At 43.4% G+C, this 26454-nt stretch overlaps 1 protein-coding gene across 2 annotated transcripts in view; it reads right to left on the reverse strand.

Annotated features, from left to right (window-relative positions):
* Nucleotides 1-3616: 3616 nt before the first annotated feature.
* Nucleotides 3617-26454, reverse strand: part of SEC14L5 (SEC14 like lipid binding 5) — a 70558-nt gene continuing 47720 nt past the window's right edge. For both annotated transcript variants that reach the window (XM_029577277.1, XM_029577278.1), the window contains exons 12-17: nt 23817-23988; nt 19562-19696; nt 17232-17366; nt 11438-11686; nt 7980-8158; nt 3617-4770 (exon numbers count right to left, since the gene is read on the reverse strand). In XM_029577277.1, coding sequence (XP_029433137.1) covers nt 4674-4770; nt 7980-8158; nt 11438-11686; nt 17232-17366; nt 19562-19696; nt 23817-23988 — 967 coding nt within the window. In that variant the 3' untranslated portion in view covers nt 3617-4673. The remainder of the gene's footprint in view (nt 4771-7979; nt 8159-11437; nt 11687-17231; nt 17367-19561; nt 19697-23816; nt 23989-26454) is intronic.

A 26454-nucleotide genomic window follows, 5' to 3' on the forward strand; every position in this document is an offset into this window, starting at 1 on the left:
TGTAGCAGAAAAGGCCTTGGTGGAAAGGCTGTTGAGTATTTCTTTTTTGGAACAGTGCCTCCCTGACAGGTATTCCAGGATTCCTTACACTCAGAAAACACGCATGGAATACTTTACTTCCCCTGCCCTTTTCTGGGGCTGCTGAAAGCACACATGCATGCACGCATCTGTATTTTCTGCCGCATAGAAAGGGGGCATTTATCAAAAAATTTTCTATTCATGTATTCCATGTGTTTAACTAGGTACAAGCTTTTGAAAACTGCTCTCTTCACGCTTTCTGAAAAATTAAATCCCAGGCCGTCCTTGAAGAAAAGTCTGTCGAAGGAGAAAGTAGGCTTTCATCCCCAAGGGACTGCTAAAAGTGACTTAGTACCTGCTGCACTGTAAGAAGAAGGTTTTTCCTTGGATTAGATAAAAGGTAGGCCACAGGCCCCTAAACCAGAGATTCTCAACCACTGTACAGCGGCACCTCATAGTTCACTGGTTATACATAACTGGCTAACTAGCGGGGTATATTCAGTAGCATGGTTGCACCACTGAATATACCCGGCTATCTTACAGTCAGTCATGTATAACCGACTAACTTTACGACAGCCCTATGGCCCGACCAGAGTTAGCCACAGAAGGTAACTGGCTAACTGAATATCGGAGTTAGCCGATTAACCAAAGCGGTTAACTCCTCTCCTCCCTAGAATGCCCCTTGCTCACCCCAGGAATGCCCCCATCTTATCTGGCGAAATTCTAGCCCGGTAAGCTAGTTAAATGGGCACACTTTCAAGTTTGCTTGATCCTCATGTCGCACCAAACCAAATTTTACGATGTCATATATTTATACCCGCTGGGTCACTGGTGATGTGACTGTGAAAAGGCCAGGAAATATACTTTTAACTAAATTGAAAATATAATTAAACAAGTTTAGAAATATAGGATAGGAACCATGGCCGAATCAATGGCAATGAATACACTTGCATTTTTAAACATGTGCTTCCACATTCCCCTGAAGGCTTCCACTCTCCATTGATATTTAAATTTCCTAACAGCGGTTTTAGAAACTGCAAGCTATTCCACCCTTTCTCCCCTCACCCTTGCATAAATTTTTTCTATTTCCCATACACTAACAAAATATTTCAAAACATCTGGGGCTCAATATTCAGACAGTGGATAGTCATTGAATGTCTTCTCACATTAAGCAGCTGCTAGATAGCTAGATTAGTCACTTATCTAGCTATTAGGCAGACAACTTTGTGGCGGGCAGTGGGCAGATCAGGGCGGCACTATTTAGCTGGATAGCTTATCTGGCTAACTAGCAATATTGATACTTAGCTAGATAAGTTGTCTGTCTAAGTTTAGACCTGGGGAATAGCAGGTCTACCGCTGAATATCCTTGTAACTTAGCGGAATAAGTGTTATCCAGCTAATTTACTTAGCTGGCCAGGATTTGAATATTGACCCCCTGGTGAATAAAATCTCCAATAATTAAAAAATGTTCTAGTATTTCCCAAAACACCAATAACATATTTCAAAACAGCTGAAACAGAAGAAAATACTCAATAATTAAAACTAATAAGGATTAAAAAAAAATTCTCCTGCTCTCCATTTCTGGGATCTTTTAATTTCCAGATGCTCTAAAATTGTTGTGGATTGGGGATGTAAAGCCACACAAACTTTATCTTCTCCCTCTCACACGCACTCTCCAACACATTCATTCATTCTCCCACAAACTCCCTCTCTCTTATACATGCCCTTGCTTTCACGCTGTAACCCAGTGGTTAAAATAAAGAGCTTGGGATAGATAATTAAAATATATATAATACTTATCTGGGCTCCTGAAGAGGGGGAGTGCTGCTGTGGAGTGGCAGCTGATTGGGACTGTCATAGCCCATGCTGGAACCTAGGAGCTGCTGGAAACTGTCAGTGTATCGTATCCACAATAACCCAAAGTGTTTCCTGCTAAGCTGACAGGACAATTGCTGCGGCTGGGATTCCAGTCAGAGAGTGGCAGAAGGGTTTTTATGTCCTAGCTCTACCAGAGCCTGCTCAGCAACTTTAAGAAGTAGTAGAAAGCACAGAGAGGAAGGCACACACCAGAGAGTGTATGGATATTGTGTGTGTGTGAGTGTATTCAAAGTGTTTAGTAATGGGAATTCAGTATATTCCAGTAAGAACCAGGCTAGAGTCAGTTAATCCTGTTAAGATTAATATTTGTGGCAGAATCACATGTTTTTATGCTTGAACCTGAGAAGCAAGATTGTGTATATCTCTGCTACACCTCTGTCTCTCCAATGATGAGAACAGGAGAAATTAAAGTCCGGAAAAGAAGTTTATTTCCTGAGAGGGAAAAAGATTCATTAATGACACCAGCTATATGATAACCAGATCTTCTGTGAAAGAGGGGAACAGACGGCTTCAATGATTCTTTTGAGAAGATGTGTCTGGCTAGCTAATATGGGACTTAAGGACCAATTTGCTTAAATTGCTTGCCTAAATTACTTATAAGGTTAAGCAGTAATGGAATCCCACTGCACAAAGTTGTGCTAATAAGGAAAATAGAGTGCAACACTTCACATTCAGTGAAGGGAACAAATTAAATGCTGGAAAGGATTAATACTCAGAACTGTGAGTGTGAAAAGAGATTCAAGTGCAGTGGTGTGCTATTATACTTGTACTGCAGCAAAGAGGACAAACCTAAATTCTTTGGTACATCCCACTGGTGTGGATTAACCTGTCTGAATGCTAAGAGAGGTGAAATTTCTACTTATCTGATCATTTCCTTTTTTTAATGAAGGCAGGTTAATCCACCTTCCCGCCCTTGGCTGCCGTATGGTGGCGATATTGTCCTCCTGAGAGGCTGCACCTCTGGAGATTACTGGTAAGTGTCAGATCTAGTCCCTAGATTAGTAATATTATACTCCTTGTCTGACCTCAGTGTTTTCCTGCTAACTGAATGTTTGAATGGTTGAATAGTTATGATCATGTTTTGTTTAGTTGTCCACAGTTGGCTTTTGCAGAGAATACTAGCGACATCAGCTTTGCTCTGTCTCCACCTGCTGGTAGAGGTGCATAACTCACTGGTGTGGATTAACCTGACTTCATTAAAGACAAGGAAATTATAAGATAAGTAGTAATTTCTTAATTCTCTCACACACACATACATAGACATGCACAGGCTCACACCCCCACACAGGTTCACACATACACACACACTTACATGACAGGCTCTTACACACATACGCTTTCTCTCTCACATACATACATACACACACACACACACAAACTCTCAGGACCTCTTCTTCTCTTCAGGTCACGATAAGATGGGTTCGACTGCGGCTCTACTGTCCTCCTTGTTTTTTTCAGGCCACAGTGAGATGGGCTCCACCGTGGCCCCTCCAGCCTCCTCGACTCTTCAGGCTGCTGTGAGATGGGCTTCACCATAGCCCTGCTAGCTTCCTCAATTCTTCAGGACATGATGAAGAAGGGAGGGGAGGGGAGGGAGACCACCATGGCACAAGAGAAATCTTGCCGCAGCAAACTAAGCAAACCAGGGTAGGCTCTTCCAAGAGGACTATGAAGAAGCAAGGTCTGATCCACAGATTTAGAATGAAAAGAAATGCAACACTTCAGATTTCAAATTTAATAACTAAAACAATAAATGCATCTACAAAATACATTTTAAATAAGAAGAATAAATACTCATTAGTAAATTCTTGTCAAAAAATACTCCAAATACTTCCTTAGGGCTAGAATGCCCCTCTCGCTCCCTGGCCATAGCTGCGCAGTGCAACTCCAGTGCTGCTGTCAGGCTCGCAGGCATGCTGTTCAGAGCTCACATTATTTCTGAGCTGTGCAGCTCCGGTGCTGTCACGACTCTAGGAGTTGGGCTGCCGTGGGAACGTGACACACAGAGCCCACGGGATCCTGAACGTGAGCTTGGTCTGGTGCTATTTTGTGCTCTCAGCTGTGGTCTTCATAACATCCTTATTGCTTTTCTGCAGCAGGCCCTTTCTAAAGCATTACAGAGCTCCCTGAAAGCGAAGAGAAGGCCGTACACTTATTGCTAAGAAACCTGAGGAAGACGGAAGTTGAAACCCTGTGAAAAGCTTGTGGTCTGAGAAGGTGCTGGAGTTGAACGCCATGTGCATAGAAATGCTGGGTTGCACGTGAGCATGAAATATTGCCAGACGAGGCACAGTCTTTAGCTGAATGCCACGGCGTGGAAAGCACCGCTCGCCCCTCACATAACTAGGCCTTGTGACATGCTAGCAATCCGTACCGTGGAGAATAAACTTGTGACTAACGCCCTGGGGGTGTAAGGCCTTGCTAGTCTTCTGCCTGTGGCACAGTATCTGAATCCATAGACTTTGTATAAAATTCAAGTCCCGACAAATTATTGTCCATATTCTAAAATATTTCCAATGTAAAATGCTCAAACCTACATCAGTTACAGGATTTCGCTGCGGATCTCAAATTATTCTGATGTTGTCTTATAGATAGAGTTACACACATGATGCCTGTGGTTCGGAGAGGTAAATAATTTTGGGTGGCCTGGAGAAGTTTAAACCTGGCCTGGGAAGGGTTTTTCGCTCTTCTTCTCTCCAGTCGTAATCCGAGGCAGTCCAGAAGAAGGCTTAAGCCATCCAGACACATTTCCAATCTCACCAGATGTGCAGCCCCAGCTATCTTGAGACAAGAGAGCTGCTCTGGGAGGAGGTGGTAACACCGCTGAACTGAGAAAAGCCACTGTTGCAGGATTCAAGACTTGACATGGATCCTCTGCCATGAAACAAGAAAAACATGCTTAGTACATACATACATGCCCGGGACACTCATGTTAAAATTTGCTTCGATGACATTTGGGATGGTTCTCGCTCCATCTGTTACTGTCATTTCCTCTCCCCCTCTGCTGTTTATTTCCCTCCCTTCCATGTCTCCACTGATGAATCACCTTTTGTGCTACAAAAGGTACGAGAGAGAAAAAAGATGGGTCATTTTTAGGAACTTTGGGGCTGATATTCAAAGTCATTTAGCCAAATAACTTGTGAGTCACTCCGGCTAAATGCCGACTTTTGAATATTTTTGGGATTACATATCCAGCTAGATTTTACTCAAATAAAAAAAGGGGCTATCTTGAGCAGAGCAAAGTTATTCAGCTAACTTAGCCAATATAGAACTGTATCTGCCTCAGAACAGTCCTAATGATATCCAGTCCTAAAGATATCCAAACTTAACCAGATATATCAAAAGAATAAGGCCAGTTAAATGGCCATACTATAAAAAAAAAACAAAACAGTCCCACCTGGGCCTGGTGGCCTGAATCACAGAATCCCCCCCCCCCCCCCCTCCTAACCCAAAGTCACACCAACGGGCCCTGCTGGAATGAGCGATCACCCCTCCAAGTACTCAATAAAAATTAAATAAAAAAAACAATCAGGAGGTGGCCTGCCTGCCTAACCCTCACTCCCCTGATCCCTCCACAGTTAGGCAAATCTCACAGTAATGCCCTCTTCCCTTCCCTCTTCTCCCCATCCACCCAGCACCTTTCCCAAGTGCATGGTCCCTGGGATTGCTGTACACTCCTAAAGCAATCCAGTCAGCTTCCAGCATTGCTCTGACAGCAAGAGGAGGGGAGAGGTCACTGCTGTGAGATTTTAATGAATTGTCTTTGCTTGTCTTGCTTTTATGTTTAGAGAACACATATTCTGGAACGTTCTCATGGACGTATTTTTAGAGGAGGGTTAGACTAGACAAGGCAACAGTGTGCCTAGTTTTGCATTTTCAAAACAATGTGCATTCGTTTTGCCAGGAGCATGTACCCGCAAACAAAGCTGCTGCAAACATATGTGGGTACTTTTTCCTTGGAAAATTTTCAAAGGGAAAGTGCATATGAACATTTCCATGAATGATATTGCAGAAGGATTGCCAAGAAAGGTTTGCCTTTTTTTGTGGACGATACCAAAATCTGCAACAGGGTATACATCAGGGAAGGTGCAGAAAATATGAGGAGGCATTGAGCGAAGCTCGAGGAATGGTCTAAGGTATGCAGCCTAGATTTCATGCTAAAAAATGCAGAGTCATGCATTTGGCCTTGCAAAAAACCCAAAGGTACAGAGGGCGAAATTCTTCTGTGCATGAAACAAGAGCAGGTGATCGTAGGTGATCATCTTAAGGTGGCTAAACAGGTGGATAATGTGACGGCAAAAGCCAAAAAGATGTTCAGGTGCATAGGGAGAGGCATGGTCAGCAGAAAAAAGGAAGTGATGTTGCCCCTAAGTCCCTGGTGAGACCTGATTTGGAATACAGTTTTGGTGACCACACCTTCAAGAGGATATAAACTGGATGGAGTCATCCAGAGGGCGGCTACTAAAATGGTCAGTGGTCTTTGTCGAAAAGCATATGGGGATTGACAAAGATCTAAACATATATACCCTAGAGGAACGGGGAGCTAGGGAAGATAGGATAGAGATATTTAAATACCTCTGAGGCTTCTATGGAAAGGAGGTTTTAGAATGAAGGGTCATGGGATGAGGGTGAAAGGGGGTAGGCTCAGGGGTAATCTTAGGGAATATTTCTTTACAGTTGCACAGGACTGCCTCCCAGTGGAGGTGGTGGAGACAAGGACTATTTGGAATTCAAGAAAGCACAGGATAAGCATAGGGGATCTCTGAGGGAGTGTTAGGGATTGTAGAGCTGAGCAGTTGGTGTGGAAGGGCAGAGTAGATAAGCTGTATGGAATTTTTCTGCCACCACACTTCTCTGTGCACTTTCCCTTTGAGAACTGGGGCAAAATCGGGGGAGGGGGAGGGGCGGGGTAGGGGACTTTTGAACTTGCCCTTCATAAATTTTACAAGGCCTGTCTTAAAAACATGAGCTGAACTTTACTGAGACAAGGAAAGCAAGCCTCCATTTCAGGGGAGAGTGTGGCTCCTGGGAGCCAGGAAACATGATATAAATAGCCAATTCTGCCCCTCTGATCCTAGGAACTTTTCAGTGAGCAGCAAAGGTAAACAAGTACTTCTATGTGCAAGCAAGTTTCTGCAAATGTTCATAGGGAGATTCTCTTGAAAAATGTAATAAATTTTGCAAGGGTAGAAAAGTACAATGTCTTGCACGTGCTCTATCTGCAAATGGCCTACGCATTGAAAAATATACTCACATATTTAAAAATGCAATATTTTTGTGTATTTCACTTCCCTCCCCCACACCTCCAAAAATGCTCATTTTTTTAAGCAGCTAAATACAGCCACCTAGTGAAATTTTCAAGTCATTCGATCTAGCCATCTAAATCTGCACAACCTATCCCTGTATCTCAGATATCCATTTAAACTGTACAGGGGGTTGATTTTCAGTATTTTTAGGTGCTTAATTTTGGGAGTTAGGCACCTTAATTAACCCCTTTGAAAACTGACTAGGGCAGAGTCAGGGTTGGAGGAAAAATGTTGGAGCTTAATATTCATTTTTAGTAATAGACACCTAACTTAGGCACCTAAATCTAGGCAAATGAATTGTAGATCTAAATTTAGGCACCCACATTTAAGTGACCTTTCAGCTGAAAGTTTACATTTCTAAGTTCAGTTGAAAATCTCCCTAAATTTTTGGTTCCTAAAATTTAGGATCTCAGAATATTTTCGAGCATTGACTTCAAGCTCTTTGTGACAAGACATCACTGTACGCATACGCAATTTAGAGTTTATTAATGGCAATAAAAAAATAAATCAAAACCATGGAAAGTGTATGTCTGCAAACCCATGACATTCTCAGATAGACTTTATATTTGAGGCTCATAGTCAAAAAAAGGTGAGTTCTGAAATTTATTTACCTATGTTTTCAGGCTTCTAAAAACTTAGGCTCTTAAAGTTAGACCTGCTATTCATTTGTCTTGGATTTAGACTCCTAAGTTAGGTGTCAAGTGCTGAAAAACAGTGCTAAGCGCTGGGCACACTGGATGGGTCAAGAGGCCCTATATTAAAAAGTTACATTCTTACCTGAAGTCCTCTGATGCCAGCACCTCAAAGTAGTACATCAGTTTACATTTGTGACTGGATCCCTGTAGTGATGCTAGGACATCATCAACTCGTGCAAGGCTGCTGCTTGAGCATGAGGAGGGACTGTGCACCTTCCACTGGAGAATGTAGAATCCAGGCCAGCGGGTCACATGAGAACCCTGAGAGGGAAAGTCAGTTTAGGGCCCCACAACACAATGAAGAAGCAAGATCACTACACCATAGCATGCACGCTGATGGACAAGGTCAGGAAGGTCACCACAGCACAATGCTATGGAGAGGCACATTCACTACAGTGACAGAAACACTCTCCCTTGGGGATTCAAGGTCACCATAGCACACATGATATAGAGGCAACACCAGAGCACAGTGCATCTTCCTGATGTAAAGATAAGGTGCACAAAGTCATCTGATCCCTCAGCATGCTATGTATTTCCAAGACAGAACAATACATCAAAAAGATTCTTAGAAATATTTATTTTATATCATCAAAGCAAGGGCTAAAATTTGAAAGTTGAATAATGCAGTTGTTCTAGATGGCTAGAAGATGTAAAACTGCTCAAATACATCATTACTAAATTTACTATGGACTAGAGTTAAGAGGGCAGGAGTTATTTGTGTCACCATTATGCATTATCAACTGTGATTCCCCCATAATCCTCTCTTTCATCAGACTCAATGAATCAAGAGAGAGAGAGGCTCCTTTATGCAATGGGTCTAACTTGGTTGAATCATCTGCTACTAGCACTTCATAAAGAAGTCTGTTTTAGGGTTTTCAAGAGGCTCCTGAAGGTCTTCCTTTTCAAGGTGGCCTTTAATCTGCCTCTTGGGAAACCTGAAGTATTACAATTTTCTCAAATTCCATCTTTTTTGATGCAGCACTACAGCCTCTGTGCCTTAGACCATTCTCAGACTGTTCTCAGACACAATACCAACCATAGACATAAAAAAGTAGCCAACACAGTATCCCTGACATTAGCAAAGATCGTTAATCTATCCTTAGAGGAAGGAACCATGCCAGATACACTAAAAGAGGGAATCGTAAAACCAATTTTAAAGAAGAAAAATAGCGACCCGCTTAACCGGAGCAATTACAGATCAGTATCAAACCTACCCCTAATTGCAAAATTAATAGAAAAAACTATAGAAAAGCAACTAGCAGAACACTTACATACGGTAGCAATAATATTCTGTATCCATCACAACATGGCTTTCGAAAACACTACAGCACAGAGACACTACTGCTTGCGCTAACAGACAACACTATGAGAGGTTTCGATAGTGGTAAACATTATATTCTAGTGATGCTAGATCTGTCAGTGGCCTTTGATACCATAAATCATGGCATACTTTTAAATAGACTAGAAGAAATAGGATTAAGTAACAAAACTATCAAATGGTTTAGATCACATCTAAGTAACAGATATTTCCAAGTATAAATCAAAGACGTAATGTCAGAAAAAATAAACCTTTAAACAGGAGTACCACAGGGATCAGCCCTATCTGCTACACTCTTCAACATATACCTTTTACCGTTATGTCACCTGCTGGCTGGTCTGGGCATCACACATTATATATACACTGACGATATTCAATTAATAATACCCATCGATGACACAATTGAAAAAACATTAAACATAGCTACCATGTATCTAGATATCATCAAGCAGCTACTAAACCAAATGGAGTTAGTAATTAATATAGAGAAAACAGAATTCCTACATTCAGAACGCAAAAATATTGAGATCATTCAAAGTCCAATCACACTCAAAAACAACAAAAAAATAGAATTAGCAGAGAAAGTACGGAACCTAGGAGTAATAATTGACATGGAACTAAGCTTAAAACAGCATATATCTTTAAAAGTAAAGGAAGGATACGCCAAACTCATGGTTCTCAGAAGACTTAAACCACTTCGATCAGTGCTACAAGCGTTGATTTTTGCAAGCACTGATTATTGTAACGCCCTCCTACTAGGGCTACCATATACCTCACTAAGACCACTACAAATTTTACAAAACACAGCTGCAAGAGTTTTGACCAGTAAAAGTAAAAGAGACCACATCACCGAAACCCTGGCTGAGTTACACTGGCTACCCATTGAGCAAAGAATACAGTACAGAACACTATGCACCATACATAAATTAATACATAACAAAAAAGTAGAATGGCTGAACACAGCCCTTCGCGTATATGTCCATAACAGAAACCTGAGATCAGCCAACAAAGCACTCCTACTATTCCATCAATCAAAACAGCAAAACTAACACAAGGAAGAGAAAGGGTGCTATCTTTGGCAGGACCCATACTATGGAACACCATGCCCTTGCAGTTAAGATTACAAAGACACAGCAAAACCTTTAGAAAAAGTTTAAAAACCTGGCTCTTTAAACAAGCTTATCAAAAAGAGAAGGGAGAATAGAACCCAGGGAAGTGCAAGGTACGAACAATTGAACACCCACACACATTGCAGTAATCATTATGGGCCTGATTTTAAAAAGCATTTACTCGAGTAAAAACCAGGTTTACTGGAGTAAATTCACTTTACTTGAGTAAGTGGGTTTTTGAAAATTACTACAATATATGCCATTGACTTGTCTATAGGATTTACTCACATAAGTGCACTTTACTTGAGTAAATGGCTTTTGAAAATTGCTACAATAGTAGCTACATTTACGCATGTAACTCCTTTTGAAAATTACCCCCTATGTGTGTAGATTTTATTTTTATTTTTTCACTCATCACCAAAAGTTACAATTATTATTTTATTTATTTATTTATTTATTTATTAACTTTTATTTACCGACATTCGTGCAGCACATCATGCCGGTTTACAAAGAACTCAGGTGGGCGATACAATAAAACAGTAAAACAATGTACAAAGAATAAAATAAAAGTAAAACCATAACAATGTAACCTTAGGACAAAATACTATTTCTTACAAAAATTATAAAGCTACTCTTGTATTCAAAACTGATTCAGAGAGATTTGGACATGATTTATCACATTTACCTTTGTGCATCCCTTCGTGCATCCCGTAGTGTTAGCCATTCCCCATGTTCTTTTATATCCCTTGTTAACAATCCCCATATTTAAATGTTTAATGTATTTGACAAAGGTAACGCATAAGTTCCTGCAAATTTTGTTTAAATGTAAACCGATGTGATATGTAAAATCGAACACCGGTATATAAAAGTAAATAAATAAATAAATAAATTTACCAATTAACGTTGTTTACAAACTATGTTACCGAACCATTATGGCACCTATGTAAACTGATATATTTGAGCATCATTATTTTTATGTGCCTTACTGTAAACTGTTGTGACGGTAGCCATCTTAATGATGGTATAGAAAAGCTTTAAAATAAAATAAGTAAATAAACACATACAAATGCAAAATTGAATAAATAAATACATTTTTTTCAGGAAGTGTCTGACCTGGACGCTCTCTCCTTCTCTGCAAACCAGTGGAGACTCCACCTGACTGTAGTCTGACCCCAGGACCCAGCCCTTGTCTATTAACTGCACATTGCTCCCAGCCGCTGGTGAGCTGGGTAATGCCGCCATCTCCCTGTGCCGAGTAGCTGGCGCACGCTTGGAATGAAAGAGGCTGAAGAGGACATCTCCCCGGAGGATGTCGAAGTCCCAAGTGATCACAGATTCACCTTCCAGAATTTCCACAACCATCTGCTCAGAAAGAAAACAATGGAGTGGATTAAGGCCCAAATGTAAGTTTTGTCAAAAGCAGAGCAAAACAGAGCGCAAAAGGTCTGCCAGCCCATTTGCTCGCCTAATTTTGAAACAAAACCTTCTTTTGCCCAAGATTTAATTTTCTGTAGCTTCTGGAGGGGAAAATATTCCATACAAGAAATTGTGCAGGAAAAAAAATGCTGTGAAGAAAGCACTGTGAAACTTTAACCCAACTCTTATATTTACCTCTTTCCTATCAAGGACCTGCAGAGCTTTTTGCATAGGTTTGTGGGCGTACAATTTTTTTCTGTTTAATATTTTTCCCTGTTCTTAAGCTCCTTTTCCTCGAGCAAAGGATGAACTGCTTCAAAATTGTGCAGGGAAACCGAACTTGTTGCCTGAAAGAAATCTGGCCCTGAGGATTGCATCCTCCTCTCCCCCTCGTTCTATACAGCGGGTGACTGGGCGGGGAGTGTATAAGGAGTCTGAATCAATACCCTCTTCCCACATCCCAGCATTGTGTATCTTGAGTCTCATCTAGTATCTCTGGTGGGTTTCCTTTCCTTTTTCCTTGGGCAGCTGACATTCTGTGTACAAGGTGTCAAAAGTCATGCAGCGGGGAGGAAGCCACAATCTGTGCAACTCAGAATCCTTCTGAGGGTGAAAACCTCTGCCAAACAAAAAATGTCTCCCAACTCTCTTGCCCTCCCCTCAAATGCATATTTAAAACACTCTCCTCAGGTACAAAGTCTGCAGGTGCTCTGCCCTCACGGATTTTGTGCACATTTTCAAAGGGAAAGTCTGCACATATTTTATGCCTTTGAAAACGGCCCGTGCATTTTGCACTTGTTTCTTCGGGCTAATGTTGGCTGGGAAATAGCACGCGTACGTTTGAAAATGCAATGCATGTGCCCAAAACACATCCCAGGGGATGCTCCACCAACCCAGCTACACACGTCCGTGGGTGTTTTCATCTGGGTAAAGCAATGGGATAATTTTCAAACAGCCCTGTTACCCATTTCAGCCCTTCTCCTTCCAAAAAACCCAGAGGTATAAAGACCTTCTCATATACTGTGCATTAGTTAACTGTTTCTTTCACTTTTAAGTGACAGAATTATACCAAAAAAGATTTTACAAAACTCTGCCAACATTACCACAGAAGTGTCACTTAGTCAATGTTATCCCCAGCTCGGTAATCCAATCAACTCTTTCACTCCTAGGCATTCAGATTAGCAGGAAAACACAAGGTAACTGCGAGTGCAAGGAAAGCAAGTGTGCATCCCTTGCTGCATAGGCTGCATTGGTTGCCAGTGGTAGAAAGAGCCACATGTAAGCTGCTGGTCTTGGCATTCCAAGTTTTCAGAGGGAATAGCTCCTCCTCTCCATTTAATGAATGGCTTGAATTGGTTTACCCTAGCAGAGAGCTGCGCTCAAGTGAGGGACATTTGCCTATAAGTAAAGAATCACCTGGGCTAAAAGATTCCAAATTTATCCCCGTCATCTGAAAAGCAGTCTGTTAATACAAACAAAAAACAAACTTTGAAATGTCTGATTGCCAATGTCAGAAGTAAGATGGGAGAGTTAGAATGAATAGCAGTGAATGATTGCATAGACTTAATTGGTATCTTTGAGACATGGTGGAAGAAGGGATAGTGCTATACCAGGGTACAAATTATATTGCAATGATAGCAAGGAGTATGGCGCTTTATGCCCGAGATGGCATAGAGTCCAATAGGATAAGGATCCTGCAAGAGAAGAAATGCACAATAGAATCTTTATGGGTAGAAATCCCATGTGTGTTCGAGAAGAGTATAATGATAGGACTATACTACCGTCCACCTGGCCAAATTGATAAGATGGATGATGAAATGCTAAGAGAAATCAGGGAAGCTAATCAAATTGATAGTGCAGTAATAATGAGAGAGTTCAATTACCCCGATACTGACTGGGTAAATGTAACATCAGGACATGCTAGAGTGCTAAAGTTCCTGGATGGAATAAATGACAGCTTTATGGAGCAATTGGTTCAGGAACTGATGAGAGAGGGAGCTATTTTTAGATCTAGTTCTTAGCGGCATGCAGGATTTGGTAAGCGAGATAACAGTGGTGGGGCCTCTTAGCAATAATAATAATAATATGATCAAATTTGAATTAATGACTGGAAGGGGGACAAATAAGTAAATCCATGGCTCTAGCATTAAACTTTCAAAAGGGAAACTTCGATAAAATGAGAAAAATAGTTAGAAAACAACTGAAAGGTGCAGCTACAAAGGTTAAGAATGTTCAACAGGCATGAACATTGTTAAAAAATACCATCTTAGAAGTGCAGTTCAAATGTATTCAATGCATTATGAAAAGTGGAAGGAAAGCCAAACAATTGCCGGCATGGTTAAAAGAAGCTATTTTAGCAAAAGATTTTCCTTCAAAAATTGGAAGAAGGATCCATCTGAAGAAAATAGGAAAAAGTATAAGCATTGGTAAGTTAAATGTAAAACATTGATAAGACAAACTAAAAAATTTGAAAAGAAGTCGGCCATAGAAGCAAAAACTCATAATAAAAACTTTTTAAAATATATCCAAAGCAGGAAGCCTGTGAGGGAGTCTGTTGGACCATTAGATGATTGACGAGTTAAAGGGGCACTTAGGGAAAATAAGACCATCATGGAAAGACTAAATTAATTCTTTACTCAGTGTTTACTGATGAGGATGTTGGGGAGATACCCATTCTGGAGACAGTATTCAAGGGTGACGATTCAGATGAACTGAACCAAATCACTGTGAACCTGGAAGATATAGTATGCCAGACTGATAAACTGAAGAGTAGCAAATCACCTGGACCAGATGGTATATACCTCAGGGTTCTAAAAAAAAATAAAAAAATGAAATTTCAGACCTATTACAATTAATTTGTAACCTATCATTAAAATCATCTGTTTTACCTGGACTAGAAGATGGCCAACGTAACTTCAATATTTAAAAAGGGCTCCAGAGGTGGTCTGAGAAACTATAAACTGGTGAGCCGGACTTCATAGAAACAATTATAAAGAATAAAATCTCAGAACGTATAGATAGACATGTTTTAATGAGACACAGCCAGAATGGATTTACCCAAGGGAAGTCTTGCTTCACAAACCTGAAGGGATGGGTAAACATGTAGATAAAGGTAGTAAATATGGTGTATTTGGATTTTCAGAAGGCATTTGATAAAGTCCCTCATGAGAGGCTTCTAAGAAAACTAAAAAGTCATGGGATAGGAGGCGATGTCTTTTGGGGACTGCAAACTGGTTAAAAGACAGGAAACAGAGAATAGGATTAAATGGTCTGCTTTCACAGTGGAAAAATGTAAACAATGCAGTACCTCAGAGATCTGTACTTGGACCGGAGATTTTTAATTTATTTATAAATGATCTGGAAAGGGGTACAACGAGTGAGGTGATCAAATTTGCAGATGACACAAAATTATTCAGAGTAGGTAAATCACAAGTGGACTGTGATAAAATGCACGAGGATCTTGTGAGACTGAAAGACTGGGCATCCATATGGCAGATGAAATATAAATACAACAAGTGCAAGGGAAAAATAACCCCTGCTGTAGTTACATGATGTTAGGTTCCATATTAGGAGTTACCACCCAGTAAAAAGATCTGGGCGTCTTAGTTGATATTACATTGAAATCATTGGCTCAGTGGGGGTCAAAAAGGCAAACAGGAATTATTAGGAAGGCAATGGCAATTGAATACTGTGTGAAATTCTGGTTGCTGCATCTCAAAAAAGATGTAGTTGCACTGGAGAAAGTACAGAGAAAAGTGACCAAAATGATAAAAGGGATGGAATGGCTCCCCTATGAGAAAAGGCTAAGGAGGTTAGGGCTGTTCATCTTGGAGAAAGGCAGCTGAGGCGGGATATGATAGAGGTCTACAAAATCATGAAAGGGCTTGAATGGGTAAATGTGAAACAGTTATTTACTCTTTTGGATAATAAAAAGACTAGGGGGCACTCCATGAGGTTAGCAAGTAGCACATTTAAAACAAATCATAGAAATTATTTTATACTCAATACACAATTAAGCTCTGGAATTCATTGCCGAGGATGTGGTTAAGGCAATTAGTGTAGCTGGGTTTAAAAAAGGGTTGGATAAGTTCCTGGAGAAGTCCATAAACTGCTGTTAATCAGTAGAGAATAGCCACTACTTATTGCTGACATTATTTATTTTTATTTATTTATTAAGGCTTTTATATACCGACTTTCTTGATACAAATCAAATCAACTCGGTTTACATCGAACTAAGCAGTAACTGTAACCAACCAATCAACATGATACAATTTAAAGGAGCATAAAGTTACATTACAACAAGGATGCCTTAACTGGGAGAAGGAAAAAAAGAGAGGGAGAACAAAGATACATTACTATATACAATGGAATATAGGAGGGAGGCAAAGGAGCCAACCTCCTGATGACTTGTGAGCATAATTAACGTTGGTTTATTTACATAAATGATGGGATAGTTTTAAATCAGGCTGTTGGGCAATTGACGGGGAAGGCTTGGCAGAACAGCCATGTCTTTAGTTTCTTTTTGAAAGTTAGTAGACAAGTTTCCTGCCATTAGTAGCATGGGATCCATTTAATGTTTGGGTACTTGCCAGGTATTTGTGACTTGGTATGGCCACTGTTGGGAAACAGGATACTGGGCTTGACGGACCCTCGGATTGACCCAGTATGGCATATCTTATGTTTTTATGCTCTTATTTGCTACAAGCACTTACAGCTCGGATGATGAGGCTGGTTCATCGTAGGGCTGGGGCCTTTTTGGTAGTGGTATCCAAACTGTAGAATAGTCTTCTAGTCAAAGTCAGCAAGAACTAAATTTCAGGAAGAAGGTTAAGGCGTTCCTGATTCTGAAGGCTGGATGAGATCTTGTGATGGAACAGGGTCAAGAGGGTTGGCTATTGAAGACAATTGTAAGCAATGCAGAGGAACTTATTGGGTGAGGTGAGGCTTTTGTCCTTAGTGCCAATGATAGCCTGGATTTGTCATTTGAAGGGAATGGTCAGCAGCTTAATGTAGACTGGCTGTCTGGTGTGTTTATATTGAACTAAGTTTCTCCGTTATTATTGTTGCTGTTTTCATTCTGTATGTGATGCTGATTGGTGCAATTATAAACTGCCTCAGGCATTCCATTTAGGTCTGGGAAAGGGGATATAAATATTTTATAAATGAATAAATCTTAAACTGTATTTAAGAATCTACTTTAAATGTGACTGCCAGAGTAATCCTCTGATGTTTCCAATAAAAAGCCACACTTCTCCTCCTGGGTATCAGTATTCATACTGGCTAACAGTGAGGATGAGGGAAAAGGTATTGGGACATAACTGATATCAAGAGCAGCCACAAGCCAGACCAGAGGAGGACTGAGCAGGAAAAGAAAACAGCTTAAAATTAAGAAGGAAAAAATACAGAAAATGCTTTCTGGGGGTAAACGTTTGTGGGTAGATCTCTAGAAGGCACTTCTGTTATAAAAGACGTGTTCCATGGTAAACCATACCTCATGCGGCGCTCCCTTTAAAACACACGCGGAGTGGTAAATAGTTTCTGTCCAGAGCCGGATGTGATCAGATGTCTCTGGCTCTTCTATTTGGTAAAGAGATTTGGGGATGAGGCCTCCTTCCGGGATGCTGCACTGAAAGAAGAAAAGTGGAAAGAATATTACAACTTAGCTGTTCGACCCAGAACCCAGTCAGAAGCATGGAAGCCAAGGACTATGCCACCTCCTAGCTATTACAAAACCTATGTCAGCCTTCCCAAGACTATGGGCTTTAGAAATGTAAATTACGTCCTTCCCAGGTTTCTTTTCTATATTTATAAAAGCTTGTATCAATCACACTTTTGTGTCTCTCTATGGCCACCAGGTGGTACCATGAGCAGTGGAAAGCGCACTCTGCAAAGACAATATGCTCTGACTGCAAAGCCCTGTTTCTCAGGCAGTCACCCACCGCCCAGGGCTGGTGCAAGGGGATTAGGCGCCCTAAGCACCTTCTGCCTTCCGCCACCCCCACCAGTTGTGTCGACCACCCCTCCCCGACTCCTACCTTTCACTAGCGGCGGCAGCAAAGAGGAGTGGAGATTCGAATCCCCACTCCTCTTTGCCACTGCTGCTGGGGCCGCCTAATGGTTAGTACCCTGGGCCCAGGCCTAGCTCGCCTAGTGCTTCCGCCGGCCCTGGCTACGCCACTGTTGTGGATTGTGAACTGATTAAAAGAGAGGAAACAGAAAGTAGGACTAACTGGAGGATGATAAATCATGCAATGCCTCAGGGATCTGTACGGGGCCCGGTGCTTTTTATTCTTATTCTTCAATAATCACTATTTAATGTTTTCTGGAACTGGGCAACGAGAGACATCAAATATACTGTCGATATTCTTTATAGTGGTTCCCTAAGTTTCTGTACACTTTCTGTTAATTACGTAATAAAATAAAACAATGTTGATCGTTTGCACAATTGAAGCCACGCTGGACAGTTTTCACTAGTCCTCATATAAACTACTACAGAAGTATTTCTTTACATTTTTATTTATAGGTATTTCAAATTGCACATGAGAACCACATTATAAGAAATACCGCTTGTCAATCATTGTAGAAATATTGATATAAAATCACTAAACTGGAAATATGAAAAATGACATTGATACAGCCCATCTGCATTAGACCTCAAAATTAGTAGAGGGAGAGAGGATGAATCAGCAAACATAGGAATAACTGAAGAAAAGCCAACAAGCAAAAAAGAGCAAATCAAACATGAACCTGGATATCAATAATGTACCGACTCCCTCAACCAGTTCTGGGCTAGCACCAGTGATCTTTTCAGAACTAAGGAAAAATCTGAGTTGATCGGGGACAAATAAACATTTTATGCACTGCATACTTAACAATGCATTTACAGGAGTAATGTAGGAAAATATAGGGCCAAGAGCACAAGTCTCCTGGTGCACTGCAAGATACTATTGCAGAAGTCTGAACGGATGGGAAATATGATTTGTCCAAGTTGAGTGAGCCAGGGGATGTGAAGAGACCGAATGGGTCAATCAGAACATCCAATTTGTTTTAGGTTTTTGAGTTACCAATATTATTTCATGTCCCTGTCACATGGTAGGAGCAATGGACGGCCGGCGCCATCTTTAAAAATGGCGCCGGCCATCCAGTGCACCTACCATGTGACAGGGGCCGACCAATGGCACCGATAGCCCCTGTCACATGGTAAGAGCAAAGGGCCATCGGCGCCATTTTGATTAGTGGCAGCCAACAGCCCGAGCGCGGGAGAATGCTCCCGGGACCCCCGCTGGACCACCAGGTATTTAAAAATTGGGGGGGGGGGTGGTCCCGGAGGGTGGGGGGATACTAACAAACTCATTTTAAAGGGTCAGGTTGTGTTTTTAGGTTGTGTCCTTTCTTCCCGCCCCCCCCTCCCCCCATAACGATAAGAAAACCCACTAAATTAATCGTGGGGTTTCCTATCGCGGACCCCCCGATACCTGACAATATTGAAAATATCGGACGATATTTTCAATCGTCAGATAAACGATTCACATCCCTACCTGATAGTAGGAGTTTGTGTTGCTTTTACTGAGATGACACCAGAATCAGAATATCTTTTCTGTATGGTGTGGTGTGCTAGGAAATATCCTATTTCTTCTCTGCACCCATTCTTGCGGGACGCAGAGTATGTGTTTATATTTAGCCCCATGATGGTCATGTGTTCATGCACATGAGCATCCTCTGTCAGGTGTGAGAACCACTGCCCTAGTATAGTAAAAACAAAATGCAAACCCCAAGCACAATATATATAATATTGAAGGAAACATTTGACTTGAGCCTCACCACACACTCCCCTCCGAGAAAGTCAGGAATCACTTCCTTGTCCAGGTAATCGAGGAGTCCACCTGCTCCCTGGTAGTTATTGCCACTGTAAATCAAGAACTTCTGTCTTGTATTCTCGTTGATGAAGGGACTGACCTGCAGCAAGAGAGAGAGCGAGCGTTACTGACACCATGGCCTCCACCTCCAGGGAACGTGGCACTACCAGAAGAAAAGAAAAAATCTTTTCAGCAAAAAAAGCATGACTTAGAGCAGCGCTTCTCAAGCTGGTACTGGAACACCTCCTTGCCAGTTTGGTTTTCAAGATATCTACAATGAATATGCATGAGACAGATTTGCATACAAAGGAGGCAGTGCATGAAAATATCTCTCTTGCATACTCACTGTGGATAAGCAGACTGGCTCTGGAAAACGCCAGGACTGGATTGCAAAGCACTGGATTAGAGGTGAAATAAAATATTTATTTGTATGGCAAGGGTAAAGGCCTGTCAAAAATGACAGGGTCAAAAAATGACATGTACAGTTGTAAACATGTACGTTCCCTCAACTAACCTATCCTCATCCCTGAGAACAATCCTTCCCTAAGTGGCTGAAAATACGTTTGCTGTTACACAGTGTGCTTACCTTCCCGACGGGCCAATGCAGTAAAGTGCGCTCAGGCTGAGCGCACCGTTAACCCGCATTTGGATATGCGTTTTCGACGCGCTATTTTTACCCCTTATACAGTAAAGGGTAATAGCGCGTGGAAAATGCACGTCCAACCCCCCTGAAACTAATAGCGCCCGCAGCATGCAAATACATGTTGATGAGCCTATTAGTTAGTCCCGCGCGATACAGAAAGTAAAATGTGCAGTCAAGCCGCACATTTTACTTTCAGAAATTAACGCCTGCCAAAGACAGGAGTTAATTTCAGCCAGCACCAAGAAAGTGTACAGAAAAGCAGAAAAAACTGTTTTTCTGTACACCCTCCGACTCATAGCAATGTTAAGTCGGAGGCCCCAAAGATAAAAAAAATTAAAAATTAAAAGAAAAAATCTGCCCACGGCCCGCAGGTTGGAAAACAGACCCTCAATTTTGCCGGCGTCTATTTTCCAAACCCGTGGCTGTCTGCGGGTTTGACAACCGATGCTGGTAAAATTAAGCGTCGGCTGTCAAATCCACTGACAGCCTCCACCTCTGGCAAAAAGGAGGCGCTAGGGATGCGCTAGTGTCCCTAGCGCCTCCTTTTTACCGCAGACCCTAATTTGCATACCTGGGCTTCCTGAATCGCGCGCCCAGGAGAGTGGTCTGGGTGCGCGTCGGGAGAGCGGGCGCTCGCCGGCTCTCCCGCGAAGTTTTCTGTATTGGCCCACTAGTGCAGTGGTTTTCAACCCAGACCTTGGGACACACCCAGCCAGCTTCTAATGAATATGCATGCCTCCACTGAGCGGCTGCCATTGTGTGGAATTTCTGGGGGCAGCTAAACTGCAGTATTTTTCCCAGCAATATTTGACCACTGTGGAAAATACTTCAGGGTTTATTAAGTACCGCAGCTTAGTACATAGGCAGCTATATTAGCAAATAGATTCTGAAAAGCTAAAACTCTGGGAGTTTCTCATGCATTTGACACCATACTGAAGAGTTGAACTTGTGAATGTTTCTCAGTTCTTGCAACATGGGGCAGATGGAATTTAATATGGATAAGTGCAATGTGATGCATATAGGGAAAAATAACCCATGCTATATTTTCACAATGTTAGGTTCCATATTAGGTGCTACCACCCAAGAAAGAGATCTAGGCATCATTGTGGATAATACATTTAAATCATCAGTTCAGTGTGCTGCAGCAGTCAAAAAAGCAAACAGAATGTTGGGAATTATTAGAAAGGGAATGGTGAATAAAACAGAAAATGTCATAATGCCTCTGTATCACTCCATGGTGAGACTGCACATTGAATACTGTGTACAATTCTGGTCACCATATCTCAAAAAAGATATAGTTGCAATGGAGAAGGTACAGAGAAGGGCTACCAAAATGATAAAGGGGATGGATCATAAGAACATAAGAAAATGCCATACTGGGTCAGATCAAGGGTCCATCAAGCCCAGCATCCTGTTTCCAACAGTGGCCAATCCAGGCCATAAAAACCTGGCAAGTACCCAAAAAAAGTCTATTCCATGTAACCATTGCTAATGGCAGTGGCTATTCTCTAAGGGGGCGGATTTTCAGAGCCCTGCTCGCCTAAATCCACCCAAAACCGGGCGGATTTAGGCGAGCAGGGCCCTGCGCGCCGGGAAGCCTATTTTACATAGGCTTCCCGGCGCGCGCAGAGCCCCGGGACTCGCGTAAGCCCCGGGGTTCTCCGAGGGGGGCGTGTCAGGGGCGTGTCGGGGGCGGGCCCGGTCGTCGCGGCGTTTCGGGGGCGTGTCGGCAGCGTTTTGGGGCGGGTACGGGGGCGTGGCTACGGCCCAGGGCGGTCCGGGGGCGTGGCCGCGCCCTCCGTACCCGCCCCCAGGTCGCGGCCCGGCGCGCAAGAGGCCCGCTGGCGCGCGGGGATTTACGCCTCCCTCTGGGAGGCGTAAATCCCCCGACAAAGGTAAGGGGGGGGTTTAGACAGGGCCGGGCGGGTGGGTTAGGTAGGGGAAGGGAGGGGAAGGTGAGGGGAGGGCAAAGGAAAGTTCCCTCCGAGGCCGCTCCGATTTCGGAGCGGCCTTGGAGGGAACGGGGGTAGGCTGCACGGCTCGGCGCGCGCCGGCTATACAAAATCCATAGCCTTGCGCGCGCCGATCCAGGTTTTTAGCAGATACGCGCGGCTCCGCGCGTATTTACTAAAATCCAGCGTACTTTTGTTTGCGCCTGGAGCGCAAACAAAAGTAGGCTATTCGCGCTCCTTTTAAAATCCGCCCCCAAGTGAACTTAATAGCAGGTAATGGACTTCTCCTCCAAGAACTTATCCAATCCTTTTTTAAACACAGCTATACTAACTGCACTAACCACATCCTCTGGCAACAAATTCCAGAGTTTAATTGTGCGTTGAGTAAAAAAGAACTTTCTCCGATTAGTTTTAAATGTGCCCCATGCTAACTTCATGGAGTGCTCCCTAGTCTTTCTATTATCCGAAAGAGTAAATAACCGATTCACATCTACCCGTTCTAGACCTCTCATGATTTTAAACACCTCTATCATATCCCCCCTCAGCCGTCTCTTCTCCAAGCTGAAAAGTCCTAACCTCTTTAGTCTTTCCTCATAGGGGAGTTGTTCCATTCCCCTTATCATTTTGGATTTAGTTAAGGCTGGGGGGTGGGTTAGATAGGGGAAGGTGGGGGGAGGTGGAAGGAAAGTTCCCTCTGAGGCCGCTCCAATTTCGGAGCGGCCCCGGAGGGAACGGAGGAAGGCTGTGCGGATTGGTGCGCGCAAGTTGCACAATTGTGCACCCCCTTGCACGCGCGCACATGTTATAAAATCGGGCGTAGATTTGTTTGCGCGGGGTTGCACGAACAAATCTACGCCCATGTGCAGGTTTTAAGATCTGCCCCATTATGTTTTAAATTCCTCACTGTACCACAATCGTGCAAGAACTCTTTGCTCTTTATATAAGGACCTTCAAAGCAACTATGCCGAAGTTACTAATAGATTTTTGTCCTTTCAGCACATATGGGACCTGTTTAATCATTGGTCCACAGGTGTCCAAATTTTCTTGTTTCTTTTTTAAATTAATTGCATATGAAAATGGAAATAATAGATCTCTCTGGATTGATAAAGGGAGGATAAGCATTGCCACAGTCTGCTGGCTGCCTCCTGATGGGAGAGGTAGAGCTGGTGGGAGGAGGCAGCTGGAATCTTTTCCACCACTGCGGCTGAAAGTGGTGGGGTCTGAGGTCCAGTGAGCCTTTGTTGCTGCATGAAAAAATGAAATAAAGAAAGCAGAAATGAGTGGAAAGCCTTGGTGAAGGCTCCCATTGCATGAGAAGAGTAGTTTGGGGGGGACTAGTGTTGGTTGCAGAGGCTCCGCAGATATGGGACCTCTGTAACCAACGTAACCACATGATTGGCCTGAGTGGCCCACCGGGGCATGGCCCAGTCACCCAATAGGCCAATCTGCCCCTGCCGTTTAGCGTAGCGCTATTACAGTCCTGAAAGACACTGCCGCTACAGCTCAAGTGACGCTCAATGCTCGTAATATTGTAGCGTGGGTGTCTCTCAGTATTCGTGACGCAGCTCTCAGCGCTTGTGCAGTAAAGAGCTGCAAATGCAGCAGATCCCACCGCCGCGACTCACCAGCGTCCAGAGCACAGGAAAGACCCTGGGGGCTCGCAAGATGAGCAAGCGCCCCAGAGTCTCAGGATAATTGGCCTCCACCACTTCAATGATCCTGAGAAGAGCTTTGACTCCAGGCCGCCACAGGTGCCGCATGTTCAGCCCCTCCAGATCCACAAGACAGGTCCAGTTCCTTGAACACAGAATGCAAAAAACAAAAAACCACGTTCATACTCTCATCTGCCACCACGATGCTTTGTGGGGAAACAAAATATCAGCCAAAAGAGTGGTAAGAAGAGGCCATGGTGGTGGGAAAAGGTCAGTGGAAGAGGACAGAGTATGGCAGAGCCCGGAACAGCCTCCGTTAAAGAAGAGCCTGCACTCAGAATAAAGAAATGCTAACAAGGGGGTGGGGGAGGGGCAATCACCCCCTTCCCCTCTCCCACCTTGAGCTGCTTTGACAATATTTTCATTTTATCCTAAAAAAAAAAAAAAAAGATGAAGGTTCTATCCTTGCAGGTCACCTGGGTCATTTGGGGGACCAATATTCAGACTTTTTAACCGCGAACCATTCCCCAGGTTTCCGGAGCATAAATGTGCTGTGCAATCCCTTTGAAGCTTTCCCACAGACACAAGGTAACCACGGACCTTAGCGCCTGCTTCATGCATGGGGAGAGTTTTTGCAAAGAAAATGAGGCCTGTGGACTTGGGGGGGGGGGGGGGAAAAACCCCCAAAATGTACATTTTATATTCTGCTCCCGATTGGAAAAAATGCACCCAGGGGAGGCCTCCACTGAACGCGGATAAAAGCACAAGCGGTGTGGGCTCTGCTGAGGGAGGGTAAATCACTATTTATAAAAGCGGGTAAATAAATTTGAAAACTGTCCTCTTGGATTTTAGCTAATTGAAGCCTTTCGCTGCCCCTTCTCTTTTGAGGGGGGGGGGGTATCTTTGGCATTTTCAGCAGAAGGAGTTCACGAGCAGTCAAAGTCAGAGAAGCAACAAAACCGGAGGCCATTTCTCCATATCTGCTCTGTTTCCCCCCTCCCCCCCCCTTTTTTTGTAGTTTACTTTCCCCTGTTTTTTTAACAGCGCTATCAATAACTAATAGAATTCAGGGATGTCTATGCTTTTTGGGGGATGGCAAGTTTGACCCTGCCTGTAACGTTTCCCTGGGAAAACGTGGGCGGTGGGTACATCGCGGGCAGGTGCAGAGTACATGACTGCAGGTACGTGCGATGATTTAGAAATGTAAGCACTGAGCGGACCTCCCCCTCCTCGACCTAACTCCGCCCACTTTTTGATGTGCATAAAAGCAGGCATGCCGAGTCACAGGGCACGTACATTTACCCACATATGAGGGGGCAATTTTCAAACAAGATGAGGGTCGGCGAGGCCACTCAGCATGGACAGAGATGGTCCTGACAAAGGAGCCCCACTGGCCTGCAAAGCCGTTCTCCCTTTGTATTCCCCCCTCTGGTGTACGAGACAAGAAAGGAGCTTTGACGTGTGCGTGATCGTTCAATGGGCCCAGCGCCTCTCGGGTCCCCCAGAGGCTTTGTCTTAATCAAATGGTTTGGCTGTGAGAGGTCCAAAGAAGCAAGTCACAGAAGCCCGCAGGAGTGATACATAGAGAATCAAAGCCTCTGGCACTGGAAAAGAGGTAGGGTCCTACAGACCAAGATCACCACCCATAGGAGAGAGCAAGGGTAGGCAACTTCAGTCCTCAAGTGCCACAAACAGGTCGGGCTTTCAGGACATCCACAATGAATATGCATGAGGTATATCTGCATACAGGGGAGGCAGTGCATGCAAATCTATCTCATGCATATTCATTGTGGTTGTCCTGACAAGCAGACCTGTTTGTGGCACTCCAGGATCAGAGTTGCCTACCCCTGTGATATAGTGTTCATAGGCAGCAGATACCCTACTGTCAGTGAATTCTGTTTCAGTAACCCAACATGTGTAAATCTTTCTATGAAGAGAAATGCTAAGGAAACAACTCCTGCCAATGAAGATCATAGAGCAATCTCAGGAAAACAAAGAGCAAAAGGCAAGAAAAGAGAACTGAGAGCAATCTCGACCAAGGCAAAGAATGAGGAGAGGCAGCCTCAGCCATGGAGGATTACAGAACAGGGAGCATCCCCAGTCAGGGCACAGTAAGAGGGGAGGCAGCTTCAGCCATGGAGGATAACAGAACAGGGAGCGTCCCCAGTCAGGGCACAGTACGAGGGGAGGCAGCCTCAGCCATGGAGGATTACAGAACAGGGAGCGTCCCCAGTCAGGGCACAGTACGAGGGGAGGCAGCCTCAGCCATGGAGGATTACAGAACAGGGAGCGTCCCCAGTCAGGGCACAGTACGAGGGGAGGCAGCCTCAGCCATGGAGGATTACAGAACAGGGAGCGTCCCCAGTCAGGGCACAGAATGAGGGGAGGCAGCCTCAGCCATGGAGGATTACAGAACAGGGAGCGTCCCCAGTCAGGGCACAGTATGAGGGGAGGCAGCCTCAGCCATGGAGGATTACAGAACAGGGAGCGTCCCCAGTCAGGGCACAGTATGAGGGGAGGCAGCCTCAGCCATGGAGGATTACAGAACAGGGAGCATCCCCAGTCAGGGCACAGTACGAGGGGAGGCAGCCTCAGCCATGGAGGATTACAG

Source organism: Rhinatrema bivittatum, chromosome 14, assembly GCF_901001135.1.
Source record: "Rhinatrema bivittatum chromosome 14, aRhiBiv1.1, whole genome shotgun sequence".
Classification (NCBI taxonomy): domain Eukaryota; kingdom Metazoa; phylum Chordata; class Amphibia; order Gymnophiona; family Rhinatrematidae; genus Rhinatrema; species Rhinatrema bivittatum.